At 35.1% G+C, this 26,461-nt stretch overlaps 1 protein-coding gene across 2 annotated transcripts in view; it reads right to left on the minus strand.

Annotated features, from left to right (window-relative positions):
• wb (wing blister) overlaps nucleotides 1-26,461 on the minus strand; it is a 173,671-nt gene that overhangs the window by 126,846 nt on the left and 20,364 nt on the right. For both annotated transcript variants that reach the window (XM_029311947.2, XM_029311948.2), the window contains exon 2: nucleotides 17,413-17,732. In XM_029311947.2, the coding sequence (XP_029167780.2) occupies nucleotides 17,413-17,732 (320 nt within the window). The remainder of the gene's footprint in view (nucleotides 1-17,412; nucleotides 17,733-26,461) is intronic.

Raw genomic sequence — 26,461 nt, forward strand, 5'->3', positions numbered from 1 at the left:
CCGTTTCCTTCTAAGGACTTGGTCCGGAACGGCCGGATTCGAGACTTCAATTATCCAGCCCTTTTACCAATGTAAACGAGAGGAAACGAATGCGCGAATGCGAGAATCCCGCCCTTCGGGCATCTGGAATAAGAATCGACGATGACGTGTCGATAAGTAATCCTCAATTCGCGACCAATGGCCTCTCTATAAATCATATGACACATCGACACGGCGTTAACGAGAGGATACCCGAGATGATTCGATCGATTGGTTTAGCGAAGCATATATTTGCGCATCAACGTTGCTATGACAGACGAAAAAGCAAAAGAAAAAGGGAAAGCGCGCGTTTACTCCGGAGGCTCTGTCTCTTTTCTCACCCGAGGCTGCTCGCCTTTTACCAGCTAAATATTTACGTTGGCCGTACATGCAACTCCGGTTCGGCCTTCCTTCCAGTTCGCTCTCTATCGCGTGCCTCGTCACATGGGGTAGGTCGTAAGCAAACCGCGAACGCATTACTGGCTCAAGGTTGCCCCTGAGAGTGTTGAATATCCATCGTGGAACGGTGTATGTATTTACAAGAGAGAAATTCAGAGTTTATCGCGCGTCTGACAGAATTATCGACGAAGAATGAAACGTGTTTAAACGCGAACGACTGCCTGCGAGTCTGTCTGACTTGTACGAAACGTCGACCGACTGCCATTAAAGGAGAATAAATGGGAAGCAGAAGTTGGATCTTGAAACACGTACGAGTGTCATACCCTCGCTTTTATATATTCTTGACTCTTCTCACATTTCTCGTCAAATATGACAATCGATTACAGGTAAACAATTATTGAAAAATAATTTAGTAAGAGAACTGTCTAATATCCATTTTTTAATTTGAACAAGATTTTATCTAGAAAATATATAAATTCAATAAATCACGTAGTTGAAATACAGACTATTAATTGTAATAAGTAGACAAAACTTTCTCGATAACACTATCCATTTTTTTAATGTAAATAAATGCTAATTTTTAATTACACATTGGACAAGTACAAATAAATTCTAAAATAATATAGTATTCAAATATGATAACTATCATAATGTGATAGATTACATTTTAAACTGAAGTTACGTATTTTTAAATATCAATATCAGGAGGTGTACGATATTATGTAAATATTCATGAAAGAAATATGATTGTCCAAACGAGTACAAAAACCTATAACTTAAGTTTTAATAAAATTAATGAAATTAGAAGACTAATCTACAAACTGCATATACCTATGTTAAAAGAAATATTCTCACGTATCTTTTCATTCAAAACGTTTGTCTAAATACACGATGCAAACATTTTTTTAGATAACCAAAAACTGAAATAAATAATTTTCACCGACAAACTGACTCGTTCAAAGAGAGATTAGATTAACATTATACGTATCACTTCGTAGAAAAATATAATGCATGATATTAGGAAAGTATACGATATTGAGCTCGTTGTCAATACCCTTATCTCTTTCGAAAATTTTTGTTTCATGAAAATTCAATTTTTATCAAAAAAGATATCCAGTTTTTAAATCATTCCCATATCTTCTCATAATTCTATTTTTGGAGCAATATTGCATGATGCGAGACGCCTCAAGTTATCGCGTGTCGATATTCTATAGATGGTATTAAGAACTTAAGGTGTTTCGGAGCAGACTTGGTTCAAGGGGCACATTCGGTAGAGTTAGCGCGTGTAAATACTAGGCGGGATAGCCTTGCACACGGGAGGCACGTTAAGGGCCGTACTTGACGCACCTTACCGCGACCTTCGATATATCAGTGGCGTAGAAACATCGCGATCATAATTGGCTGGAATTTCGTTTGCAGCTGGCACTTGAAAGCGCCTGCATACCAATGCGAAATTGCAGAGTTTCACATTCGTATAATTCACTGGCGGATCCTGAAGTCAATGATGAAAAGGATAATGCAGGATAATCAAAATTATTTAGTTTGATATGTTTCTTGGTATCGTGGTTGGATCTCGCTTTAGAGGATCAACGATGAAAACCTAGTAAAATCTCTGATCTTATTTTTAATTTAAAAATTTTGTTAAATTTTTTTATTTCGAAGAGGAGGTTTAATCAATCTCCTCAAGATTCGCCAGTGATATATATTTCAATATTGCAAGAGAAATATTCCATATTATAAAGATATTTCCAATTACACACATCTTAAACTTGATATATTTATATGTATAATTAACAGTAGAATGTTACGTCAACTTATTGCAATCACAATTTCTCATTGCACACATCTTGTGTTTTATTCCGTATAATGTTTCTGTATCCTTTCCCTTCGTAGAGACTGACAGTGTCTGGCTTGCCATTTTAGGCGCAGCGACGTCATTTCTTCCGCGAAAATGAAAAGTAGTCGTACTCGATCTCGGTATATCCGAGAAACACGGTTGTGTGTTTTGTCTCTATAACGTCCGCGGGAATTCTCGAAGCGAATGACCACGAGGACGAGGATGGCTCCCACGATCACGAACGACGACGAGACGGGTTCTGGTCGTTTCCTTCCGAGGTTAAACACAGCCTTGTAAGGATGCGTCTGGTATTAGCATCGGATGACAGAAATGGCTTTATAGCTGACGCGTAGATGAAGAAAGTCGATAATGACCTAAAGGATCGATAGTCCTCCTTTTTTCTCTTTGAACGACGCGACTCAAGATCAAGGCCGATCAAAGATGGTCAAATCGGATATCAGTTTTATCATATCGGATCAGAGATAGTATTTGTAAATGATTCTCTATAGATGGATACAATTTATTTTTAATTTTTCTTTAATTTTAATTAAATTTAATTTTAAAAAACACTCGAATAAGTGGCAACGCGCTTTGCAATAAACTTTATTTTTAATTGTAGAAAAAACATGATTTTACATTGTCCATTCCGTTAGACAACTCTTGCCTTGATTATAAAAACATCAATATTAATAATAGCACCTTCGATAAATTTCAACTATTTCTCAAGGAAAGTCTTTAACCAGAATTACTAACCGATCCAATTAACCCAAACGAGACAGAGCAGATATCATCTGGGCGAGAGGTTGCGAGCAACTCGCCAAGATGTGAAGAAACAGCGGCAGGGAAGAAACTAAGGAGTCGGTATCTCTCTCGTAAACAGATCTCTCGCGTCTCTCAGAGCTCTTATCCGCGATGGAATCTCAAAGAAGGAGCGACACCTCCGTCAGTAATGCTCGCGTGTAACGGCGCGTTTTATAGCCCGCGTTTTACAGTTTCACGCTCGCCGACAACAATGAGCGACGTGCGCCAAATGTCATTTATGCGCGATCCGCGCGATAATGACAGCGACGAGCGTGCAATCTCGAAAAGAGACGATTCGAGATATCACGATCGATCTAACGGAACAATGAGATGTCCGCGATCCTGATTTATCGATGATTTTATCTATCGACAAAAAAATTGGACATGTATACGATATGCCGGTGTAGAGATAAAATAGTCAGATTTTAACTTTGTTACTATGTAAGTATAATAAAATATAATATATTGAACAAAGAATAATATTATATAATATTATAATTAATTAAATTATATTTAATATTAATACAATTTATATTAATATTAATATTAATATTTATAAATATATATGTATATTTATATTATATACGTATATATATACATTATAATATTATTTATATTTATATTTTATGTATTAATATTATATAACATTATCTGATTGTACTTCTTCAACAAAGGACTGCCCTAATAAAATGTGGCAAAGAAAAGTCGCCGTCGTCACGAAGATTCTCACGAAATAAGGAGAGCCCGGCCACCCCTTTACGGTATCAACGCCGGATTCTCTTCTCGACCGAGGCTAAGGGGCACCGCTAATAAATTGGCATCGCACGCTATCTCGTTGGATACTCCGTAAATGGGGTGGCACCGGCAAGAAAGTTTACCGGAGCCGGGCCGGTTCCCGAAGCCGTTATGGCTCGAAGTACGACCTCGCGTCGCCTTCGTTGTTCTTCAGGCTCGGAGAAGTGCTCGTTGGAGAAATATATAATCCCGACTCCGTAATTTCTCCTCTCTTTATAATATTTTCCTGCGCGTGGAAGCACCACGCGCCACACAGTAATAATGATTTACGCACGCGATTGTCATCCGCACCTCGCCTCCTTCAGCGAGTTAAATGAGATAATGGAGGAACCAAAGTGCTTGTCGCGCGCGTTTAGCACAAGTATAATGGATGGCGTGTTAAACATGACGTTTACAACAAAACACAAATAGAAGAAATTTATAAAAATATGAATTGTTTGTAATAATATCCTTTGACATAATAAATACAAAATTTATAAAACAATTATATAAAATATAGGTATTATAAAATTGTATATATGTGATTACATAATCATATAAAATTACATTGTATAATTATATGAAATTATTTTATAATAATTTTATATTTAAATAAATTGTATATTTATGTATTGCACGTAGAAATAAAATTACATTCTTGCGATTTTATTTCTTTCAAAACAAACGTCATCTCGCGATAAATCTGTAAAAATTCCTTTCCTCTCGATAGAGAGAATGGTGAGAGAGATTGGCTGCGGAAGCTATATTATTAGGCAATTTTTTCGCGTCGACATGCCATGTGTCATTAACGTTTTCTCTTCATTGTCGACCCACGGAAAAGCCCACGTCGATCGAAGGGTGAAACAGTGAGATAAAATATAGATGTGAAACAAAAGAGATTCTTTCGTAAAACTGCCGCCTTTTCACTCCTACGTATAAGTATAGACTTGAAAATTCGCGTCTAATTGTCGCGATTAATTAAACCATTAAATTTTTGTACAGATAATTAATCCACGGAAATCGATATAATTTCCGTGAGTCGAAGAACATATACAAAAGGTATAAAAAGCATCAAATTAAAATTATTAATTTAAATAGATAAAATATTGTCAAATTTTATTTCGTAATTATAAAGATAATATTAATATTTTAGTTCATTTTTATAAAAATATTATATATTTGTTAATTAAAAATTAATATATCAAACGACTTAAAATAAAATATGTAAGTCTATTCTGCGTTTTCATTTCTTTTAACAATCTTATATATTGATGGACAAGTATATAATATTTTTTTTTATTTTGCGCATATAAACATACATAATTAATTATTTCAAATTGTCGCAAACTGCCGACAAAGGATCTTAGAAAACCGATATGCAATTAAATGACTAGCACCCGGTATTATTCGTTCAACGGTAAGTAGGTAATTAAATAAACGACTCAATTAAATGTCACTGTGGAAAAGTTGACGTAACATGTTATTATCAATTGCACCGGAAACGTTGCGTTTACACGCGCGAGATATATTATTAAATCAATCAGTTATTGCTACCTTTCTTAGCTTGTTCGTAAAAATGTTCGTGAAATGTCCGACACACACAAGTAAAATTATTTTGCTATTTAAATATACTCAATGTTGACGTTGAATACGCTTTTCTTAAATAGAATCACTAATACACGGAAAGTCATGAATGTAAAGTTTTCTAATAATATTAATTATATAATGTTCTCGTGCGCGATTGACTTAACAAGGAACCGCTGACATGAATCGAGCCTAATGAATTCTAGCTACGGAACATTCATGCTCTAGACAGCGTTATTATTATATTATCTCTGGCATAGTCTTACACGATAACTAATGAAACATTTCAGAAGTGTAACTCGTCAAGCTTCTTCTTGAAAGATAACATGTAAATTTCATAATATTATAAAAGTATAATTTTATATGGCTAAAAATATAATTATATGCTAATGCACAATCTTAAAAAATCGTTACAAGATATAAGATGAAAGAATATTTAATTCAACAGCATTAAAAAAGCGATCTTGTTAGTTGTAACAATTTCGTTCTAGAATTTCTAGCTTGATATCGAGTGAGATAATATTTCGCGACAATTTATTTAAACTGAGTACATGCGCAAAATTCTCAAAGTTAATCAAACAAGCGTGTTTTCATTTGGTCCAGCATGTAGTAGAAAATCTGGTCGCGTTTAATATTTTCTTTCTCTTTCCATTTAGCAGCTTATTCATGACGTATTTTGATGACACGTCATGTTGCTGGCTACCACGTTTCGGTCCAATGCACCGGCAATATATGCATGAAACGGTGAGATTTATCGGAGAAGTATCACGTTACCATCATTATAGAACGTATTAATTGCGGATGGATTTAAGGTAACACGAGACGACATAATCCGATTACCAGGACTCGTGTCAACGAGACGCGAGAGAGATTCGTCGGCGATCCGAAATTCCTCTGCTGAATATATAAGATTACTAAAAGCTTTTAGGTCGCGAGGGATTCCGCATCTCTTTTTCTCTTGACGCTCTCGCGACATGTAAACTGATATTATTCGGCCGAATGGTTCATCATAAGTGTGGTTCAACATGGATAATATATTAGCGTTTTCGCAACCGTGTGATCGAGACCCGAATAAAAAAATTATTAACAAAGACAAAAATTAAGATTGATTTATACAGTTTGTACATTTCATTAGTAATATTTTGCTTTTGACATATTTTTAAAAATTATATATAAATTATATTTAATTAAATATCTATATATATAAAATGTAACCACACATAAGGAACATTTATTCGGTATAAGAAATTTATAGTACGAAAAATTACAAAAAATCCTCTACTTTTCCTCGTATTCCTTCATTAATTCGTTATCGCTAATAATAATCACGACAAATTAAGATTGACATGGTAAGGGAAGATACGATTTTCACGGACGACTATGTCTGGAAATCGAATTCTTACGTCGGTCGACGCGAACGGAATCGAATTATGGGGAACGTCGCCGAGGGAAATGATTATTTGATGAAGAACGAAATTCGATTGCACGTATGTCGGAGTTTAGTAAAGAGGGAAGAAGCAAAATTCAATTTAGGCATACATACGTACGTAAGTCTAAGCTGGTGCAACGACCCCGCGCGACATTATATCGGAGCAATTTATATCGTTACCGAAGCGGCAATTTGACGATGTACTATTTTGCCTCATCGTACGTTTACCTCGACGTTGGATAACAATCATAAAAAAATATCGTTCGCCAACTAAGATCATATATAATTATACATATACTGCCTAGATTATGTGTGTAATTGAAGAAAAAAGATAATCAAAAAGAAACCGCGATTATGCAATTCTCCAATCCGACAAATTATGTTCACGTATATAAAAGTACTATCGAAGTCCCATAATTTCTGAAACGAAAACTCACATATGATATTTTTAATGGAACGATACATCTTTGCCTCATTAATTTTAATTGGATGTTTTACTCAGTCCGAGAGATATATATATATAACATATCATAACAGAATATTTACTTCTCAAAGCAAACGGAGGGCACACGCTCGTCGTATTATTTATGCAGCGAATTATTTGTGTGACGGATTACGACCATCACGACTCACACTCGCTCTTCCGTCTCGCGATTCCCGAGGTGAGAATTCTCGCGTATCTTCGGAGACTTGACCGACGCGGTCAAGTCTCCGCGCGGTCTGCCGCGAAGGATCCCACGTCCTGGTCTCTTGCCAATCCGATCTCCCGGTTTGGCCCGCGTTCTCGCTGACGGTTGCCAAAAGTCATTCGAGCGACCGTGTGTTGCATCGAGGACCGCTTTCGTCGCGCGTTAACTAGAAATCATGATCAGCACGCCGGTGAAATTAATCCGAAAAGAGCGAAGCAGCTAGGAAGTAAATGCGATCTGATGTAGCGAAATTTCTCAGAAGACATCTTTTCTTCTCATCAATTTTACACTTCATTAATTACGCAATATTTTTTAAAATAATTTAAAAATAATATAATTTAATATATAATATTACATAAATTACGACATTATATAAAATACACTCACTCCAAAAAAGCGGTATACTTAAAATTTGGAAAAATCACCAATTTCAAATGATAATAACTTTGTAAATAATAAAGATAGAAAGGTTTCTAAAAAATGAAAATAAAGCTTGGAATCTCTACTTTAAGAATCTATTCATTTCATTGTTGCGAGATAAATTTATTAAAAATGGCGGATGACAAAACGAGATTATGCAAAATTGAAAATAATGATTCAAGTTTGCCAAGGTACATGACGTGAGTCAAATGTCGCAACTCAATAACATAAAAACATATGACAGTACAGAGTCTTCCCTTTAAAATGCTTTTTTATTCATCTCAATACAATGATTTTTCGCAGAGTTATTCGCATTTAAAGTAAAAAGCTGCTTTTTTATTCAAATACGAATATCTCGGCGAAAAATCATCGTATCGAGATGAATAAAAAAGCATTTTAAAGCGGAGACTCTATACTATCATATCCTTTTATCCCATTGAGTTGCGACATTGACTCACGTCACGTGTCTTTGCGAAGTCGGACCATTATTTTTCAATTTTGCATAATCTCGTTTTGTCATCCGCCATTTTTAATAAATTTATCTCGCAACATTGAAATAAATAGATTCTTAAAGTAGAGATTGCAAGCTTTATTTTCATTTTTCAGAAACTTTTCTATCTTTATTATTTACAAAGTTATGGTCATTTAAAATTTGATTTTTTTCAAAATTCTAAGTATACCATCTTTTTTGGAGTGAGTATATAATTAGAATTTAATATAAATTCTTCTTTTCCATTTTCTCTTTCTTTCTTTCCCGAAATATGATTTTTATGCGATATTTATATGCAAGCATATCAAATTTAATCTGTCCGTCACGAGAATTAACGAGGATGCGGGTATAAAAGATGCGGCCAAAAATGAGATGCGTCATACTTCAGCAGCGGTTGAATTGCAAAGTGGGCCGTCGTTAAAGGAAAAAGCGTGATTGTGTGAGAGTGACGCGAGAGAGAAAGATCGCCGTTTTTAAACTTACACCGCGATGTGCGGACATAACATCTTTCGAAGCGGTTTGTTACGAGCAGAATCGCCTTCATTACTCGAGAAAGTTCGGGGAAACGTATTATCGCGGGCCCTGGGTGGTCCAAGGCCGTCGATTTTACGACTCGATTCGGTTTCTCAAAGGGAATTGCCTGGACTCTTTTAAAAGAGAGTCAGAGTGATGAGAAAGACCCTTCTTAACGCGTTACATAAATTCTTTACCGCCGAACTTGAATGTCCCTCGATTATTATCAGCGCGTGCGAGAACAGGTTGAAGATCGTTAAAGATATATGATTGTTTCTCTGAGAGTAATCTTCATCCTTTCTGGATCTTCATTCAGATTCATTCACAACAATTTCCGAAAAAATTCGTAATAAGCACAATTTGATTTCAAAAATTGTCAAAAAATTTTTTTTAAATAAATTTCGGACTTGTGTCTGAAAATTGTGTAAAATCATATTCCAATATGTTATAAATTTATTAATATTTTTTATGGGAAAATATAAAATAAAGTAATTATAAATCTAAAACCCTACAAATTTTAAAATTATGCAAATATCATGACGATATTTTAATTTTGGCAAGAATACTTATTAAGAGAGAGAAGAAATATTTGCCTCGGCCATGTAACGGGATAATTTTAATATTTTAAAATATTTTATCAATATTAAAATATATATCTTATATATTATAAGTGTATATAATGTAATGTAAATACATATATTTATAAACTTTAGCAAGAATACTTAAAAAAAAAAAAAAAAATCAAAACGAGCAAGGAAGAAATCTCGAGATGCAACAACAAAGATAATAATTGATCGAGATCGATAAATATGGCACCAATATCCCTCTCTGCTTCAGAAACACCGTCAGTTAATCGGACCGAATAATTCGATTTCGGATCAGCGATACGAGGCAAAGGCTCTCTTCGGTCGGGATCTTGTTTCTTTCTCATGTCCTCTCTCCTGCCGTGTTGCTCTTTCGGTTAAGGAACCGTATCGCAAACACTCATCCGAATACGTGCATAGGTCCACCACGGTAGCTGGTAAAGCCGAAAGTATGCAGGCACCGTGTATAACCTACGCACGGGTAAATACCTGTCCGGTCACTATATAAACGACGCGGGCGCATTTATTTCCGCTCGACCGCGAGAGTCTCCTCCGCTCGAAGGGAAGCCTCCGACGAACAGAAGGAACAGACAAACGAAAAATCTCCAACCCCTCAAAGCTTCCGATCGTTAACCCTTCACTACTCTCGCGTGCACATCGCGACGATTCAAGCGCATCCGTCTATATCCGTTTTCCCTCTTTCTCTCCCTCGCGAAATCTCTCTCTCTGTCCGGGCTTAAAAATAACCCGAAAGCGCGCATCGCGTGGTACAAGCTTAATTGCCGTAAAGTTGTCAGACTGTAATGACGTGGCGGATCGCCTTTAAATGCAGGATGGATCGTTATTTCTAAATATAGAAATATTATATGATTATTGACGATGCGTGAAGGAGATTGTTTATTTCCGGGTCGAAATTGATATCGTTATCCTGTTACGCGTCATACATCCCGACGTGTCGTGATAATAATTGTTTGCTGTCGTTAACATTCCTTCCTCTTTCCTTCTCTTTCTCTCGCGATACGCTCGATCGATTGTCGAGATGAAATTCCGCAATCGTTAATTAAGAGAACGTGTCGCACGGGCAGAATGGATGAGAGTAAAGCGCGAATGTAAATGATCCGCATATATTTCGCCCGGACTTGATACGTTGCCGTTTCAATATAATTCAGCGTAATTAAATTTCACCGCGTAATTGACACGCTTTCAATACGATGTGCAGAAGGTAAGAAATGCATCCGATTTATCATCGACATTATTCTCGCTCTCCATTTGCAAAGTCATCGAGTATTCGCGATGGCGAGTTACGATCATTGGTAATCTTTATAGACACGATGTACTACATTTCTCCAAATATGGCGCTATATGCATATATATAAATATTATAAATTAAAAGTATATATATTTTATAATATATATATATATTTATATATATATACGCATGTATTATATAATTCTATATTATATATATTTTAGATAATTTACTCGTCCTACATTAAAATTTCGGATATGATAATTTTCACAAAAAATCTTAATATTTTTAAAAATCGTGCGCTTTTTGCAAAAATTTTACAACCTCTCTCGTTCTTCTTTCCGCAACCCCAACCCAACTTTCAGTCAAAAGGAGAGGGATAGAGTTCGCTTTCTTGTCGACACCTTTGCACCTCGATTTTCTCACATTTCGTTCCGGCATGACCGACCATTGACAAGTCCATCATCGTTTGAATATTGGCTCATAAATTTTCATCAGCGATGACTAGCAAAGAGTCTTAAAATATTGTATATATTTGTAAGAGTGTAAGAAGTAAATTTTCCTCTCACTCTGACTTGACCATTTTTGACGGAACAATCGTCAATCTTCCTTCGAATTTGTATAAACTGGGACATAAATTTTCCGTATACGTTTTAAAAACTACGCTAAGTAATAAATTCATTCCGTTGTTGATTTAATAGTATTTAAAAAAAATTACAAACGTGTTCTCGATTAGCTCGCTTTCGAAATAATATGCGCGCGTGTCTTTTCGCCTGGCGATAACATCGCAGTAAAGTAAGAGATTCTCGGCGCGATAAATAAAATGTCGCTTTAAATTTCGTAAACCTCCTTCTTAACTTAACGAAAGCCAATCTCCGATACGCGAGTGCGAATCGTATATGCGTGTCTTCTCGCTTCTTATTGCGTGCGAGAAGAGGCCCCGCGAAGATAACGTCATGTAAAACTTTCGTCCCCGTCATAAATAAAACGACGTTTTAATTATCGGTCGGTTCCGCGAATCAAAGAAAACCAATTTACGCGCGTGAAGCGCCGCAAACGCTGCCGTCGTGTGCCAAGACGCGATTCCCGCTGCTAAGGAAGCTTCAATGAGGCCGGCGGTAATATCGTCGGGCCCCGAAATATCTTAATAATCAAGTCCCTGTCGGACTTCGAACGAGGACCCAGATAATAATTCACGCCATTCACTCGACAGGTTTCCGCATGGAGAGGAAAGCAAGAAAAAAGTATGAACGCGAGAAAAGAACGACCTCACATATCTCGTGTGTCGAGATTAACATTAATTTGTTAAACACACTTTTAACTAATAAATATAAACGAGAATTTTCAATTCCTTACCTGAGTCGACATTTTTTCCTATTTTTAATTTCAATGTTTAATTTAACATACGTTGATATCACATTTAAGTATGGTATAGCCAAATCATCTTTTACAATTATTTAATGTATAATTTTGGCCTTTTGAAACCATCAGTAGTTTTTTTTGCCATTTAGCACAAAAAATTAGCTATCATAGTTTATTCTAACAATAAGGATCTCTATATTACATTTAAAATTTGGTTACCATGCTGATAAGTAAATAAATAAATTTAAACATGACTTAACTGAATTTCAGATTTGATGCAAGAAAAATTTAGCTCTGATAACTATAATATTTTTTTCTGTAAAAGACACAAAGCAGAAAATTTATTAAACTCTTCTAGAATTTATATAAACATGAGAAAATTGAGATTGAAGACAAGAGCAAAATTGGTCAAGATTAAGATATAATATATGGAAATAAAATAATATATTTGTATATTGGAAAATTATCTTGAGATGGTGCGAATATTTTTCTTAATATGTCATTTAAACTAAATTGCATAACATGACGTTAACAATAATTTCGATCACGATCTATTTATAACTTTGATTCATTTCTTTTAATCGAAGACCGTGATGCTTCGATTATCGCTTAGAATCCCATCACGCACATCAGAGGACGGGGGAAACCTCGTTTAATCGTCTCGCACCCTGCATAGCGACGATGAACGGTGAGCAGAAGGCAAAAAGATGGCCGGTCGCGGCTCGGTTATATGTAAGGGCCGCGCGCCGCGGTCTGTAATTATCGCCACTGGCCGTGGGAATTGAATTACGAGATAAATTCATGACGTGCCGCAACGATGGCTGTTCCGACAAAAGACACGAAACCGCCCAACAATCATCTTAAGCAGATTCAATCGAGACTATCTCGATCGAGTCTAACGTGATTCACGATAATTTTCATATTTCTTTATCACAGATAATATTGTAAAATACTCCAATTTATTTCTATCTCTTCCTTTTTTCTCGCAAATTTTAGTGCAGATGAGAGAAGGTAGGGAGAAATAGAGAGAGCTGTCAGAATGTTATTTAACTTATAATTTCATATTATTAAAAATAAATTACTTGTGATCTCTCATAATAATTTAGATAATTACACAAATTTGTATAATTAAATATGTATATTAAACATTTAAAAAATTGTTCTCGAAATACAAAAAAAAAAAATACAAAATTTAGACCTCTATATTGCTCCAAATTTTCATAGAAGAACTTGACAGGATACGTCATCCAGAGACTCCGAGAGTTGCGTCCGAAAGCGCCTCATGATTCATAACAATCCAATAACGCACAATATTAGGCTGCCATAAAATCCGGATAAAATGCCACGGTTGCCTCGTCGTGTAACATATGTATACATCATCCACGCGTTCCCGCGTGGCTCGGGATCCATGAATAGGAAAAAAAGGAACAAATCCCTACTTCGGACGATCTTCTACCCCACGAGGTATTATTTTCGTGACTTCGTCTGCCTCGTCCCTCTGTCTCCCTCGCCCTTCTCCACCAGGGTTCCAGTCCAGCCCGCCCAGAGAAGATGATTCATTCACCCGGCCGACGAAGAAGACGACGCGCGCGCGCGCGCGCAGGCAGGTTCGAGGACCTCGAAGAAGCAGGTTCGAGAGGGACGACGGCGACTCGACTCGCTAATCCGTGAACAATGAAGGATTCGGATGGCTTCAATCGTTCGTCTCGAGTACCCATTCCTTTTCACGTTCGATCGCTCGCCGAGGGGTTAGAGGTGCCACAACGATCCGCAACAGCTGATAAACTCACCCGTTTCGTTTCAACGCTATTCGCGAATCCTTGACGCGATCCTTATTCCATGATCCTTCGACAGGATCGCCTCGCTTCTCATTTTGGCGATCTGCGCGAGTGATACCATACGGGAGATCACGAATGTACAAGTTGATATTGGTATAGCTTTTTCAATGTAGATATTGTTAAAATGTCATGTCATATTTCGAAAAGAATTTAAAAAATGTTTAGCTATATTGTAAATATAATTATTTAAATTGTGTAAAAGATGTTTAATTTTCATAGCAATTTATTCTCTCTTTTTCTCTATTCATTTCTTCATTGCAAAATATATGAAATAATGAAAATACATATTATTCTTTGACAATTTACTGAGAGTATTAATTAATAAATTTTGTGTAACGCTGATAATATTGTAACTCTTCTTTTTGTATTCAATTTTCAAAAATTATTTCATATTGTGTTAAAAAGATATTTAATTAACGATATCACTTCTTTATTTTTATATGCAACATTTATGTATGTAAAATGCAATTTCAAGATTTAAGAGCACTATTATTCCTGCAACGATGTCATTCCTCTTCTTCTTCCATTATATTGAAGAAGAGTGAGTCAAGAGGATTCCACGTGTGGATTACAGTGGCGATAGCTCCTTTCGGAATGTTTGCCGATCATTTGTAGCCGTCTGCTAATTATTGCGCAACGCGGTCTCGGCCTCCTCGCTATATACATCGCGATAGAATGTGATAAGTTGTCCATCAAGCGGTCCCTTTTAGGCAGCAACAAATTAATTCATTTCACCGAACGCGTGGGACCGATCTTGGCACCCACTCATGCTAATTAGTAGCACAAACAAAAGTTAAACACGAGACGAATTTAAGACGGCACCGATCAACGCATGGAAATTTTTTTCTTGGAAAACTTTTTTGGAAAAAGTCACATTCTTTCTATAAAAAAGATTGAACTAGTAACTGCTAATTTTATACAATAATTTTTTTACAACGGCAGAATAAATATAACAATCAAGTAATGTTACTAAATTTTCGAATCTCTTCAAAATTATTCTAATAAAATTACTATTTTTTTTTTCAAGAAAAATGATTAAAGTGCTTGCTACGAATTAATGCAATATTAAAATTAAATTGTCACAATTTTAGCAAATGTTGAAGAGATTACCGTTTTTCTTTTTTTTCGACCTAGGTGGTCGTAATTCGCAACATGGGAAAGCAATAACAAGATAATAACAATAATATTGATGTATCATATCGATTTAACGCTGATTCGCGAGATTAAAGAAACAATCACGAGCAATGCTGGACGCGACCGTAAAATTAATAAACGCAATGAACGTTAACGAGGATCATAAATATGTTCTCCCTCGTATTGCTTATTCGCCGATTAGCATAATCATTCGATATCCAAACGGGTCGTAATTTAAAAATGTCGCAATAAATTGCAGATATTTAATATTTTTTCTTTATGAAAAGCGCAAAGAGAAATTCTCAAGATTATAATTCGAAAAAAATATCTCAGGAGGAGATAGATTTTATTTTCTAATGTTTTAAAAGAAGTATCGTGTATTATACTTGTTCTCATTTAAAATAGCTCGTAATTATATGACTCCCTTTATATGATATATCGTAATTAATTTTATTGTTACGTGTTACAAAGTTGTAAAACCGATTACAAGATAATAAAATAAAAAAATCAATTTTATTACGTTCAACATTAACATTTTCAATTTTCTCACTGATCATGTGCCTCTCTAGTTAATTAAAGTTACTGATAACATACTATCGTCAACATTGAACTACGTATTTAATAACACGGTTTATCGTGACGGCACGATATTAATTCTCTCGTAGCAAATGCTTATACACGATATAATTATACACTCGCGATATAAAAATTATAATTACGAGGCCATCGTCAATGATCATCGAAAAAAAATTCATCATCGTTTCCGTTACGCCAGAAGTAAGTTTATTTTCTTAAGAGACGAGAAAATTTTTATTGCGCGCGTAGTATTAATTTGTTCAATTGAGTCTCTTAATTACGAATCGTTAAAGAGGAGAATCAACTTTTGTGAAACGACACACCCACAACGACGCGATCGTACGCGGAAGATATCCTGCGAGGATTAGGTTCGCAATCAGAGTCCAATTAAGGGCCACAAGGAGGTTGCGGTCCTCCTAATTACATACAGAGATTTCGCCTATCCTAACGTGTTCATTATTACGATACGATGCCGGTTTTACGAGCGTATTAACGTATCAATTATGCTCAGGATTCCCTCTATCATATTGCATGAGAGGGTCAATTAGCAAATTGCACGTACGCGCTCATGGAACAATCGACGTTTAGTTAATAATTTGGATAAATATATGCAAATGCATTTTATTAATTTTTGTATACTATATTATATTATAATTTTGTCACAAAAATATAAAAAATTGCGAAATTCTAGCAAATATTATTTTTCCTTAATTAAATGGGATTTTTTAACAAAAAATATTATTTATATATCGACAAGTTTTTATTTTAATTTCGTGCAATATTCGCGGATGTCTGGCTTAAAAAAATAACGTATAAATTTTCAGAATCGATGATTATTTATTTCGACACTTCTTTAGAAATATTTCTACGAGAGAATAAAATACTCTCTCAAAATCTTTCGCCCACCCTTGTCCGTCGACACTTTCACACATTCTGCAGGATTCATTTCGCGGTACTCTCGAGCTACGCCCTCATTATTGAATGACGATCCTTAAAAAAGGGCCGCCATGCTCGTTAAAACGTTTTTCTCTATACCACCGTTCGCAATTTGTTAAAGGACCACATGAAGCATACCTGCGAGCTGCCACGTAAATTTTCGGAAAGGGATCCTCCAAAGGGATCCAGCTTCCCTATCCACTCAGTCTTGTCTCTCTCCTATCTTTCTCTGTTTCATTTTACGCGAGTATGTCGGTTTTCTTATTCTATTCTCTCTCGTTTCTCGCATCTTTCCCTTTCTCAGTTTGTTTCGGCCTTGTCGGCATCAAACAGACATAAATTGGAACCAAAGGGCATAATGCAAGAATCGAGTTTAAACGAGAGAAAAAAGGTTTTATGATTTTTCAGGGACAAAGACATTTCAACGCGATGTAATGTAAACCCGTAGAGTTTCGAGAATAGATATAGGTATTCAAAAAAGGGAACAAAAGTGAAATGTAGACTATATTAAAATATACTAGTATAACTTTTTAAGTTTATATTATGTTAAGTCCGTAATTGCAAAAACTACATATTAATGTAATTAAAAAACTTGGTAATCGAGTATTACACCTATCAAATCTTTAATAAATAATTTGAGTAGAATTATAAATTCTACATAATATTTCGTTAAATTTCTAGTTTTGTTACCGATCGAAGTCGGAGTAACTTTACTAAACGTTGAAGTAAAATGACGATAAAGTTATCGTCAAACAATAAAATTAGAAACCAACACTTACCTGTTTCAGATCCAGGAGTATCGTGACGTATTCGTAGTGATCGCCTTTGCTTAACGTAGGGCTCTGCCACCATCTTTGAGAATTCGTATCGAGGACGTTGACGATATTGTGCCTCTTGCCAGGATCTGGACTCTTAGAATCGCATACGCCGCATCTCGTTGATTCCGAGGGCTTGCAAAAAGTCTCCGGGCCTTCCTCGCCGCATGTCGCGTTTACGGAAATGTCCGCCTTCGCGGCGACGTTGAACGTGGACGGAAAGAGACCGCCGTTTTTCGAGTTTTTGTTGAGACCTGGACGGAGACCGTACGGTCCTCTCGGAGCTAAAACAAAAAAAGGAGGAATTCTTATCAAATTGATAATAATTAAAGAAAATAAGGCGCATAATAAAATATACGAGATACATAGTTTTGTCTTAATTTTTGCATTTTCAAAAAATGTAATTATGTTATTATAAGTAATGAGATTTTTTACTAGTGCTATATGTGATTTGCCAATATAAAATTGAGGCAACGTGCGTTTTTAAAAATTCTGTTACCATCGAGACTTTCGTCGAATTTCAGAAATAGAGCTGCGCGTCGTTAAAATTTTGTTCTAATTCTTTTTTTAGTGAGATTTTACTGGTGCCTTTTATTGACGAATCTGTATATATCGTATCATGACGCCAATAAATCATCGCGAGTGTCAGTCCGTTTCCTATGTTTATTCGATAAACATCTGCTGTGAGGTCGAAGGTGTATATTAGCGTCTCATAAATTCATTTGATATGGAAAATTCATGCACAGGAAAAGCTAATTTTATATTAATCTTTCGACGTTTCTCCTGACATTTTTTATTAGAAATAAATTTATAAATTCATAATTCTATTTTTTATTAGTGTAAATTAAATAATTCGTGACAAAAATAATAAGTGCAAAATTATCTTTTCTTCGACTCGCAAAATAAGAAAAAAAGAGTGTATTAAATCTGTGTATGCTTGCTCCTTAATCAACTATTAATTTTACATATTTTATGTATGTCAAACTTCGGAACAATTGACAGTTTTACGAGAGATGTATATCGTATGTTTTGCTGCAGGTCGAGATTCCAGAGCATAAACTTCGATTGATCGGAGAATGTCAATTATAACGTGCAAACGCGCGGCGTGTAATTATTTCGACCAATCGTCAGTTATAATTACGATACATCGAAAAGTTGCGATTTTTTGCGTCAGATCGGGCGTGACATCTCTCAGTCGAGAGAACGGAGCGGAGAAAAATAAAAAAAAAAAAAAAAAGAGCGAGAGACTATATGTAATCGAGGCGACGCGATCCCGTCATTTTCTGCTAGGCGACGCATTCATCAACAGGTTTTGACACAGCGCGACGCGAAACCAGTCGTGCAGCGAGATGCAGCGACGAGATGCAGCCAACAGGTTCCCGTCGGCTTCTTCTCCAGAGAGACGGGTTACACAAATGCACGATATAAGAAACGTGACGAATTATCTGCGAGAGATAAAGGACACTTTGCCGCGCCGGCGATAATGAATCGATCATCAGAAATTGTAGCAGAAAGAAGTATAATTTATTATTTTTATTCATTTCTTAATCCATGCATTACGGTTTTGAATGGCTTCTAAGTTCTACAGCTGTTTTTTCCTTGTGTATAAGTATAGCAGAAAGAAGTAAACCATCGAAACTTTTCTTGATTTGTTCATGTCGGTTAATTAAAATTTCAACAAGGTATCATATTTTTTCTTAATTTGTTTAAATGATAAAAATATGCATATGTAAATCACATCCTTACTTTTCAACTTATTGTATCTGAAAAATATTATTGTTAATATTATAACTCCTTATGATTTCATTCATATATCATGTTTCTTTTAATTTTTAAATAAAACGCAAATATCGAGATTTGAGCCGTTTATTTTAATAGTGGATGTATATATGTAAATCGATTTAAAATAAGATCGGCAAACTTATTTTTATCAGTACTATTGTATGAAAGTTTACACAGAGAAAATTTTCTCTTAGAGTTTATTCTGAAAATTATGATAGTCGTAGAACAACATGGTAATGAAAGAATTTTATAAACTTTTTAATTAATATTTATCACAATAAAAAATATATCTACCACAATAAAATATAAAATATGTTTGATTAATTTTACTAAAATATAGTAAAATTTCAATAACTTTAAAATATGTTAAAATTTATGAGTTTTGAATATTTTAAACAGATGCCAAAAATGTGATAAACATATAATTTTTTTTAAATGCTGTATATTTTTAATCTGCCTTAATCAGTCGTTATAATTTTAATATGCAGCGTGATAATTTTAAATTTATAAACCATAAATTTGATAAATATGATAAATTTTGTGAATTTATCAATATTATTCTTGAAAAAATGTTGAAACACAAACCTTATAATATCTCGAGAAACAAGAAGAGGCGGATTTAAACCATACTTTCCAAGTAAATGGCTCATTTCTCTCGTTTTATAACACCTCGATTTTGATCTCAGATTTCAGATACGCGTTACGGGATATATGCGTTCTGTCCTGCCAAAAATCGCTGCGATTAGTCAGCATTACCTGCAGGTGGACGATCTCATGATCCATCACTCCCTTGATTAATGCTCGCGCCTCGCGCGAATTATACGCCGTCATACGTGAGCGGGAAATAATGATTCTTCGGTATCATCAACTTAAATAATATTTAATAACAGTCTTGTTAACGCTCGCGTACAGGCGCTATAATATATATCGCGAAAAAAAGATCGTTAACGATATATACCGAGCAGTACTCGGAACTCTCGCACTAATCAGACTAATCGCGTTGCAATATTTCATGTCGTCAACAAGCTTTCTTGCCATTTTTTCGTCTACCTTGCTTTCTTCAAGACGCGCGTCTGTCAATCTTAATAAATCTATATTAGTCGGAATTATTCTATAGCCGAATTATAATGCTAATATCTATATCTATGATATCTATATAGGAAACCTAAAGAAATGGTAACATTTATTATCACAATATTAACGATATAAAATATTTAAAAAATGAAAGAGCATGATTAAAAATATAAGAAAATATTAATAGAATAGTTCGATAATAAAAATATTGAAAAAACACGTAACATTACGTGAAATTATCTATGAGATGATCTAAAATACATGTTAAAATTAATTAACGCAATTAGCGATCTAAATTCTTTCAAAAATGAAAGAGATCATTTTTTTAGTTAGGTTCGTTAGGTCATTTAATCATAATTGTTCAATGATTTTAAATTAATTTTTTCATTTTGATTAATCAATGTTTTACTGATATTTACAGGGAAGATTTATTTGTTGACCTATTTATTTACTACTTGTCAAGTAAAAAAAAATTAAAATTAAAATTAATAAATTAATATTAATAAATTAAATTAAAATTTCTATCAAGAAATATTCATTAAAATAAATGTATTAATTTAAAGCAATATTTTTATTTTAAACGTCGCGTTTCATTATTATCATCAAGATTGCATCAGTCACTCTTTCCGCGCGTAAAAAGCAACGTACGCAAATAATACGCGAAATAATGAGCATCCCACACAACTCATCCCTCTCGCGCATTAGAAAATCCTTAACAAAACAAATGTCAGTTACGTAAATGGCGAAACATCGCCTTGCTCGTTCGTTCTGGGTCCGTGATGACGAATCTGTACAAGTCCCCATGCACGCTCACGTATAGCCTCCCTATTTCAAGAACAACGTGGCAGAAATCTGCACCGGACGTGCCTGCTTGCGCCAAACTGCGTGCATTATGCTCGCGTAGAAAAAAAGCAACTGAACGCGCGAGTTCGTCGGAAAACGAGCAGACACGCATTGTACGTGTGTCGAGCACGCAATCTGCTCCAAGCCGCTCCTATTCCTCTCGCGACTAGGATATTGTTTGAATGGGTAAGCGAAAACACAATGACATCTTGTTCCGAAAGAGCGTCTAATAATATGCAAATATTTCTTCTATCACCAAAAAAGATCAATGTATTCTATGATAAAAATATTTCCAAAGATTCTTCGATGTATATTTATATTCTTTTATATTTATGTTTATTTGTATTTACATATTTACATATTTAAATAAATATACATATATTATTAATAATATAATAAATACTTGTAATAACATGAATATATATGAATATATATAATAATATAAATATGCAAAAAATAACATTATTTATATGTTATTCAAGCATGTATGAAAAATAAATCGTGCGTTTTTGCGAGCGTTTGATGTGCTAATAAAAATATTATGAAAAAAATAATGTGCAAATGAAAAAAAAATTATCATTATCGGTTCTATAACCAGACAATTTTAGCGCAACTCTTGTTGTCTTCTCGAAATTACAATCCGCTGCATTCCTTATACCAAGAATAGCTTTCATCGCGGCGCATCCCACACATTTTACCTTCGCTCCTCTCATTCCCCTAGAAATTCAACGAACGATTTAAATCCTAACGATCGAGTTCGTGGTAACGCGTACGATTTTTCCTGTCTTCGAAGCAGCCGTCGATTATCGTGAATCATGACGTGAATTTCTCCCGATGCACCTTGCAACTACTGTAACGATCGCTTTGCGAATATCAAGGAGGCACGTTCAACTATAATACTGTAGTGGATGCACGACAAACATGCGAGGTGCTGAACACAGGCGTGGCTGGGTCTTCTGTTGACATGAAAGAGGAGAGACACAAGTGATCAGGAAATTGACCGAGGCTTGGTTCGAGAGAAACTTAACTATGGAGCGATTTGTTGCGTGCGCGAGCGTAATGTATTCTTCCGCTCTTGAATTGACCTGTCCAAGACGCGTCCCACGATAGGTTTGCGCAACGCCATCATGAATAAAATTATTTTTTTTTTACAAGAATTTTTTTACAAAGAATCGCAAGTGCCAAAGAAAATTGAAAAATCAAAATACGAAGCGAGAGAAGATCATAAGAATTATGTAAAAATATCCCAACAAATATATTCACATTTTATTTGCATCTTCAAATATTATTTACTTGAAAATATATGTTTTATTATTTCTTATATAAATTTTAGAGCTCATTTCGAGTCAATTATATTGAAAACTAATATGTTTTATTCCTTGCATATTTTTAGAACTTACTTCGAATCAATTATATAATTTGAGTAATTCTATAATTAGCTACCCATTTAAGTGTTTGCTGAGAAAACATTTTCAAATTTAAAGGAGCCCTCCTTTTACCCGCTCGACGAACAACTCTGCATTTGTATCGCTTTTCCTTCTTAGTGTCTTTCTCTCACTAGCTCTCACACATATCCTTCGACCCTCTCTCCTAAATGTACAAACGTGCACTCTCTTCCCGTAATAGTCGGCGATTCCAGAAAAGGAGCAGAGACCGCGGTATTGTTGTATCATGTCCGCGTGCACGAAATCGGAGAGTCTCCTTTTCCTGAACCTCGCTTCCTCTTCTGGCGCGAGGAGCTTTAAGCCGGCTACGAGTGACTGATGACGACAGAAATAACTCCTGTCCCATCTTTCCGCCGCGACGCACGTGCGTCCACGTGCGTGTGCGAGCCTACGCTAGGTATAAGGCTACGACGCACCGCGCGATTTGCATACGGCAGAATGCACCAGGAGACCGAGCACGGATAACGACGCGACCTCGCCATCGCGCTTTACGCTCGAGATGAGGTTTACGCCGTCGCGGTAGTAAAGACTTCTGGTAATTATCACCGAAGAGGTTTGCCGTTATTATTAGAATTACGTCGTCGTATAATCCTAAACCGCTCGACGTTGTTTGCAATTCGTCGCCGTCCGTGTATCGATTCTCTCCAGATGTTAAATGAGGCATAGAGAAAATATTTGAAAGCATGGTCAAATTTAACAAGCGAAGAAAATTGAGAAAAAAAAGATATAAGATTATATATTCGCAAATTTATTTTTACGATGCATCTTAATATTGTCATGATTGTGAAAAAAATTATTTCATTTTTCGTAATGTTTTGGATATTAATCGATTAAAATTTTATAATTTTGACTAAAATAATCCATTAATAAATAATTAAAATCGGAGCTAATTTAATCGATTAATGATATTAATTGTGAATAAAATGTAATGTTATTACAGAAATTTTTCTGTAATAAAAACATTTACAAATTATATGTTCACATTATAATGTACTTATCTATCAAATATACTAATTTTAAAATCGATTAAATTATTCTTGATTACTAATTAATGGATTATTTTTAGTCAACTCAAATTTAATTGATTAATGGCCGACACTGATTTTCGGTGATCATTACGTGATTAATATTTTTCTCCTAGTAAAAAGTATATCTTATCGAAAACTAACTATGTAAATGTAGTAAAAATTTATCATTAGATCGAAAAACAATGATAATAATATATACCGTCATTCGTTCGTTTCGGTTCGTTACACGCGTAACAAGCTTATTATCTAGCAAGGAGTGACTTCTTCCTCTCGAGAATCGAACGAGAGACTCACTTGAGTCATTCCCTTTCAGAAGGAATTTTCTGTTCCGCTAATAGGTGCAGCGTGTCCTCTCGAAGGATTCGACGAGCCACACTTAAGAGCTCCGTTTCTTCTCGTGTTCACGATAACGTGTTTACAAAATATCCCGATGCGGTTTGGCCCACATGCAACTGAACCACCGCGCTTGGTGGTCCTTATGACTAATAGTTTAGTCAGCCACGGCTTGTTTCATCCGTTTTTCAAGGATCGTATCCTCCGGTGAGCAGCACCAGGAAAAAAATATATACGTGCTTACAAAGCGAGCCACTGACCAGATTCAAGTCCCACTCTTGCTCGCTTGACGATGTAAAATGAGGTAACCTGAGCTCCCGTAGTGGCTTTCAAGAATTTTCTTTGACGATTATGATAATTAATTGTGGGTCGTTCCGTGTAATTTTTCGGGACCGCAGATTCAAAAATAAATTAATCATTCCCGAATGTAAGCTTTCAAGTGAAAATAAAATTGTCAACACTCGTAATATATCCCTCTTTTATTAAATGACTAACCATAAACACAATTACGTATTTTTTATTTATAGCTTCAAATTAAATCTTCTTTATATTCTTTCATTAAAATTATTTTATTTTTTACGCATTAATTATTTTAATTTTTTTATGCATTAATCCTCTCTAAAAAATTTTATTTTTACAGCCGTTAAATAAATTGCTTCGGAATTATCTGCGATGAAATAGTACGAGGAAGTAGACACATTTATGTTGTTACAAATCAAAAACGAAATACTGATATCGCGAAACAAATAGGTAATGAAATATTGGTTCGGACTTGGTGCGCTCACATTTTATTGCGATATTGCATCATTTATCGCGAAACCTACTCGCTTTTGAGAATCGGCGCCAAGATTATTCAGATGTGTGCATGTGCGTGAGACGTGAATAGAATCATACCCCGAGATCCCGTTGGCGATACACGCAATAAGTTAACACTTGACATAGCGGAGACCCGATACCCGACAATAATTATAATAAATTATCCAGCGCAACGTATACATCGTCCGAGAACGTGGATTGCTTTACATCTCTATTAACATATTGGCGAATAAAATGATCGAATACGAAGTAAGGAGTGAGCAAATCTCTGTTGAGAAAGATCGAAGTTTCGAGTTCTTAGTTTGTCTGTTCTCTTATAGATCAAAAGTATTCAGGTATGTCAAGAAAAAATTTCTTCCGAAGAAACCGGTATTAAATATACCTAATTCCCCAAAACTACGAGTACAATGGAGATTTTTTCGATGGATCTTTTTCTTTATTTAGTCAAGAACGGTCGTGGAGCGTGCGCCATTGTGAACAAATTTTAGGATTCTAATACTTTCTTCTCGAACTATTCGACCTTTGACTATCGGTAGAGGAGAATCACCCTGTGGGCTCTTTTCAGACAACTGGCCCCGGTATATTTTTACTCTATTGAGAGCGGAAAAAAATGTTCACGACCGACCGCGGCACTTCAAACTGTCAAAGTCAATTTTCTTCATTTCGAGTGCATTCCCGGGACTGTATACTGTCATTGGATTGAAGTGCGTTAACACGTCTCGACACTGCAGCACTTTCTTCGTATCGATTACGACGAACCCTTGCGTATATAAATTACTCATATGTACATTCGGCTATTTGTGTTTGCAGTGATAAATTCAAGGATAGATAATTCATATTCTTTATAAACTTTAAACCTAAATTAGAAAATTAGAAAATTTATGTTAATTCTAAATTAGAAATTTCTGTACTTGCAAAATTAATTTAAATCTTAATTCAAAATTAATAAATCATAATTAAAAAATTTTTATTAATACTTTAATTAAAACTATTAAAGTTTAATAAATTTTAAATTTAATCTCTCTAAAATTTCTAGGTTTAAAGATTGATGTGATCTTGTATAATCGTAAATATTTGTAAAATAATTAAAGAATCACAATCAATCTAAATTTCGCAGAAGCTACAAAATATACTCAAATATATTCAAGATCATAAATTACACGTCCGTTTGCTCTTAAAATCTCAAGGCTGCAAAATTAATTTAGAAAACAGGTTTTGCAAAGTTTTTTCTTTTTTAATTTTTTTTAATGATGTCTGAAAATGTTAACGTAATCGTTAATAAAATTGTGAAAGAAAATCTTGCGCGTAAATCGCGGTATTTATACATACATATGTATATCGCGGTGTTTTATTCACCTGATTTACACGGATGCACGAGATTACACAGGTGCGTTTGACGTCGCGAGAAATCGATTATCGATCCCGACGATTCGTACAAGTGGCGTCCTGGGGCGAATATATCAGGGCCGAAAACCAAAAACCTGTTCGACGCGATCGTAATTGATGTCAGCCGGTCGCCGGCACGGCTCAATCGATTAATCAGACTCGCCTCACTGTGGGATTAACGAGGCGTAATATTAATGGTCACGCGCCAGTCAAAGAATTCGACGCGATAATATGTCGTCGGGATAAGAGCGGGATTAATAGAAATGCCGATTGGCACTCGCTCGCGCCGAAGTCGCCGCAATTAAG

Source organism: Nylanderia fulva, unplaced genomic scaffold (genome assembly GCF_048542155.1).
Source record: "Nylanderia fulva isolate GAGA-0341 unplaced genomic scaffold, ASM4854215v1 Scaffold17, whole genome shotgun sequence".
NCBI lineage: Eukaryota > Metazoa > Arthropoda > Insecta > Hymenoptera > Formicidae > Nylanderia > Nylanderia fulva.